General features: G+C 37.7%; 1 protein-coding gene across 1 annotated transcript; it reads right to left on the bottom strand.

Annotated features, from left to right (window-relative positions):
- Positions 1 to 1330: 1330 nt before the first annotated feature.
- Positions 1331 to 3121, bottom strand: LOC141718459 (uncharacterized). Its single transcript, XM_074520846.1, has one exon. It carries the CDS (start codon positions 3119 to 3121, stop codon positions 1331 to 1333), a length of 1791 nt encoding a protein of 596 aa, XP_074376947.1.
- Positions 3122 to 3535: the final 414 nt, after the last annotated feature.

Genomic DNA, 3535 nt, shown 5'->3' on the forward strand with positions numbered 1-3535 from the left:
TTTTCTCATATAAATCCCTCCAATTTCTGAATATTCAAGGTCATCCTTGACATAATCCATCAATACAGGGTACGAAAACCTATCTACTTCGACATTCCTTATAATCAGTTCTTTACCACCAACATACCGTGTAGGCTGAAACTCACCCTGGTGGTACAACCTGAGATTTATGTATGCCATCCTACAAAAAATTGAGAAAGTATAATTAGATGAAATCATTAAAATAATCTGAGACATGGCACTTAAATAAAAAACACTTAAAAATAAACACTTAAAAGAAACATTAAAAGAGCAGTATGCAAGTCAATAAATTTAATAATGCTCTAAATTAAGAAGCGATCGCATAAAGAGCAGGGCAGATTTAAAACTAACAGAACATTATATTAAGAACAAGTTAATTAATTAAAAGAAAATACATTAAAACATGATAAATTAGGCAATTAAGAAGTCACTTCATTAACAGTTGATACATCAGAAACTAGGCCCTTGATAGTTACATATTTCGAATTACAAATTTAAGTAGTTTCTTCGTTTGTTCTAGCCTTGATGGGGACTTGTCGTGTTGGGACATCATCTCTGCACCAGTTAATATCCGTGTCTGTTTCTAGAGGAACACTAGTGTGTAAATCATGTAAAACTGGATCCCCGGCTTCTTCATTTGCATTTTTAGCTTCGACATCGCACCAATCCCTTGGCAATTTCTTTATAACATTATACATCATCTTTTCAGTAGGATCTTCTACGTAGAAGACTTGCTGCACCTGTGAAGCTAGCACATATGGATCAGACTTCTGACATAATCTGTTAAAATTAACTCGAGTTAAACCATATAGATCTTTCTCTTCCTTATACCAACAACACTTGAACACCACTACAGAAAATTCTCCCCAATAATCAACTTCAAAAATCTCTTCAATTGCTCCGTAGTAATTGACATCGCCGACCAGTGGATTTTGATCTTTTGAACTAGCAAAGCTAGTAGTCAAAGCAGTTAGAAATACCCCACTATTTTGGGTTGTACATTTAGCATCTCGGTACTTTGTATGGAATCGATATCCGTTAAGTACATAACCACTATACTTCTTCGCTGATTGATTAGGGCCCATTGCAAGCACTTCCAATTCCTTTGAAATGTTATCTTTTTTTTCCGACCTCCCCCTTCATCCATTTCCAAAAATCTTCAGAATGTTCTCTCTCACGATTGTATCTTTTTGACTTGGCTTGTCCTTCTATTAAGATTCGATGCTCCCTACAATAATTACCTAGTTAAAAATCAAGACAAAACAGGTTCTAATTCTATAACAGTTAAACACAATTAGTAGCTAGAATCTTACTCGATTAAACTATCAATTTCTTTATTCCCGCAGTTGAATAGAATATAACGATGAATAGCCATCCATTCAACTTCAACTAAATTCACAGCCTTTCCATCTTTATTTCTGCGTGAACCAATAGGAAATTCTACTTTTTCTGGAAAACTTTCAAATTTTGCAGCCTTGGTAAATTTTGATCCTCCATGGCCACCCAAGAATCTTGAACAAAATATCAAGCATTCTCCGGCCACGTAACCCTCGGCGATACATCCCTCTGGTTTAGATCTATTCCGCACATAAGATTTCAATTTATTTAAATAGCGCTCAATTGGCCACATGCTTCGAACATGGGTCGGTCCACCAAATACAATTTCTTGGCACAAGTGAATCAAAAGGTGGACCATCACATCAAAAAAAGCCTGAATGAATATAGTCTCAAATTGACAAATAATTTCAATTATTTCTGTTTGCAGCCTCTTAAGATCACTTAAGTCGATGACTTTACTCCAAATACCTCTTAAGAAGGCCCATAATCTGATAAAAGGGACTGCAACCTCCGGTTTCAAAGATTTCTTCACTGCAAATTGTAATAAGTAGTGCATGAAAAAGTGAGCATCATGACTCTTATAGCCAGATACCTTTCTCTCCTTCATGTGCACACACCGGCTGATATTAGAGGCACTTCCATATGGGAATTTAGCATTTTTAAGGACAGAGCAGAATAAATCTTTCTCTTCATTTGTCATGTCGAATATCGCAGCCCTTATTTCAAGGTGTTTCCCGTCACTTGATAGAACAGGATGGAGGACCTTTCTGATGCCAAGTTCTTGCAAATCTAGGCGAGCTGCTATATGGTCTTTTGTTTTTCCAGCAATATTGAGCAATGTGCCAAGTACTTTATCACACACATTCTTCTCGATGTGCATAACATCAAGGTTATGTCGAGAAACATTGTGCTTCCAGTAAGGCAGATCAAAGAATATTGATTTTTTCTTGAAAGGCGAATTCGACTTAATCTTATTTTTTTGGCGCTTTCTTTTCTTCTCTGGTTTCTTCCCCCCAAAATGATTTACAAATCCTGCCAATAATTCTTCAATGTCTGTTCCAGTTAGAACCTCTGGACAACCTCTCAATTCAATTTGACCATTAAATTTTCTTTTATCAAGCCTACATGGGTGTTCGGGATGGAGAAATCTCCTATGGTCCATGTAACACATTTTCCGACTATGTTTTAGGTACATAGAGGATGTTTCATAATTGCAAACTGGACAAGCTAGTCTTCCTTTTGTGCTCCATCCAGATAGCATTGCTAGCCCGGGAAAATCACTGATTGTCCAAAGTAAAGAAGCGCGCAAGTTGAAAGTATGGTCAGTAAGGGCATCATAAGTCTCAATGCCTACTTCCCACATCTCATTCAGTTCAGCAATTAAAGGTTGCATGAAGACATCTATATTATTCTTCGGAGACTCGGGACCAGATATGAGTGTCGAAAGAATTAGATTCTCTTGCTTCATACACAGCCAGGGGGGAATGTTGTAGTTAACCAAAATAATTGGCCAAGTACTATGACTTATGTTCATAGTACGAAAAGGATTGAAACCATCAGCGGCTAGGCCCAATCTGATGTTTCTGTTCTCGGATGAAAATTGAGGATAACGAGCATCCAATGCCTTCCAAGCCTCTGCATCAGCGGGATGTCGAAGTTTGCCGTCCTTTTTTCGACCTTTTGCATGCCATAACATCAGTTCTGATAACTCTTTGCTCATAAACATGCGTTGCAACCTTTTTTTGAGTGGAAAGTAGCGCATCACGTTTGCCGGGACTTTGTGAATTAACTTCTTCCCATTATTGTCCACGGCGCCTTTTTTTTTCCACTACGACCCACCTTGAAGCACCGCAAGTTTTACAATTTTCTTCTTTTTCATTTTCAGCCCAAAACAGCATACAATTATTGGGGCAGGCGTGTATCCTTTGATAATCGAGCCCTAAATCTTTAATAACATTCTTTGCCGCATTAAAAGACAAAGGAATGTGTGCTTCTGGAAAAGCATCTTTTATCAGCTCTAATAAATCCCCGAAACCCGACTCCGAAATCCCATGAATGCACTTTAAAGAGTACAGCCTAATGATAAAACTTAAGCGGGAAAATTTTTTGCAGCCCGGATATAAGGGCTGCTTTCCTTCTTCAAGATGGCCATAAAATTTTTTGGCATCATCATTCG

Source organism: Apium graveolens, chromosome 4, assembly GCF_009905375.1.
Source record: "Apium graveolens cultivar Ventura chromosome 4, ASM990537v1, whole genome shotgun sequence".
NCBI lineage: Eukaryota > Viridiplantae > Streptophyta > Magnoliopsida > Apiales > Apiaceae > Apium > Apium graveolens.

Bases quoted from the DNA above. Each gene is read 5' to 3' on its own strand.
- LOC141718459 (XM_074520846.1), bottom strand. From the start codon at position 3,121: ATGCGCTACTTTCCACTCAAAAAAAGGTTGCAACGCATGTTTATGAGC.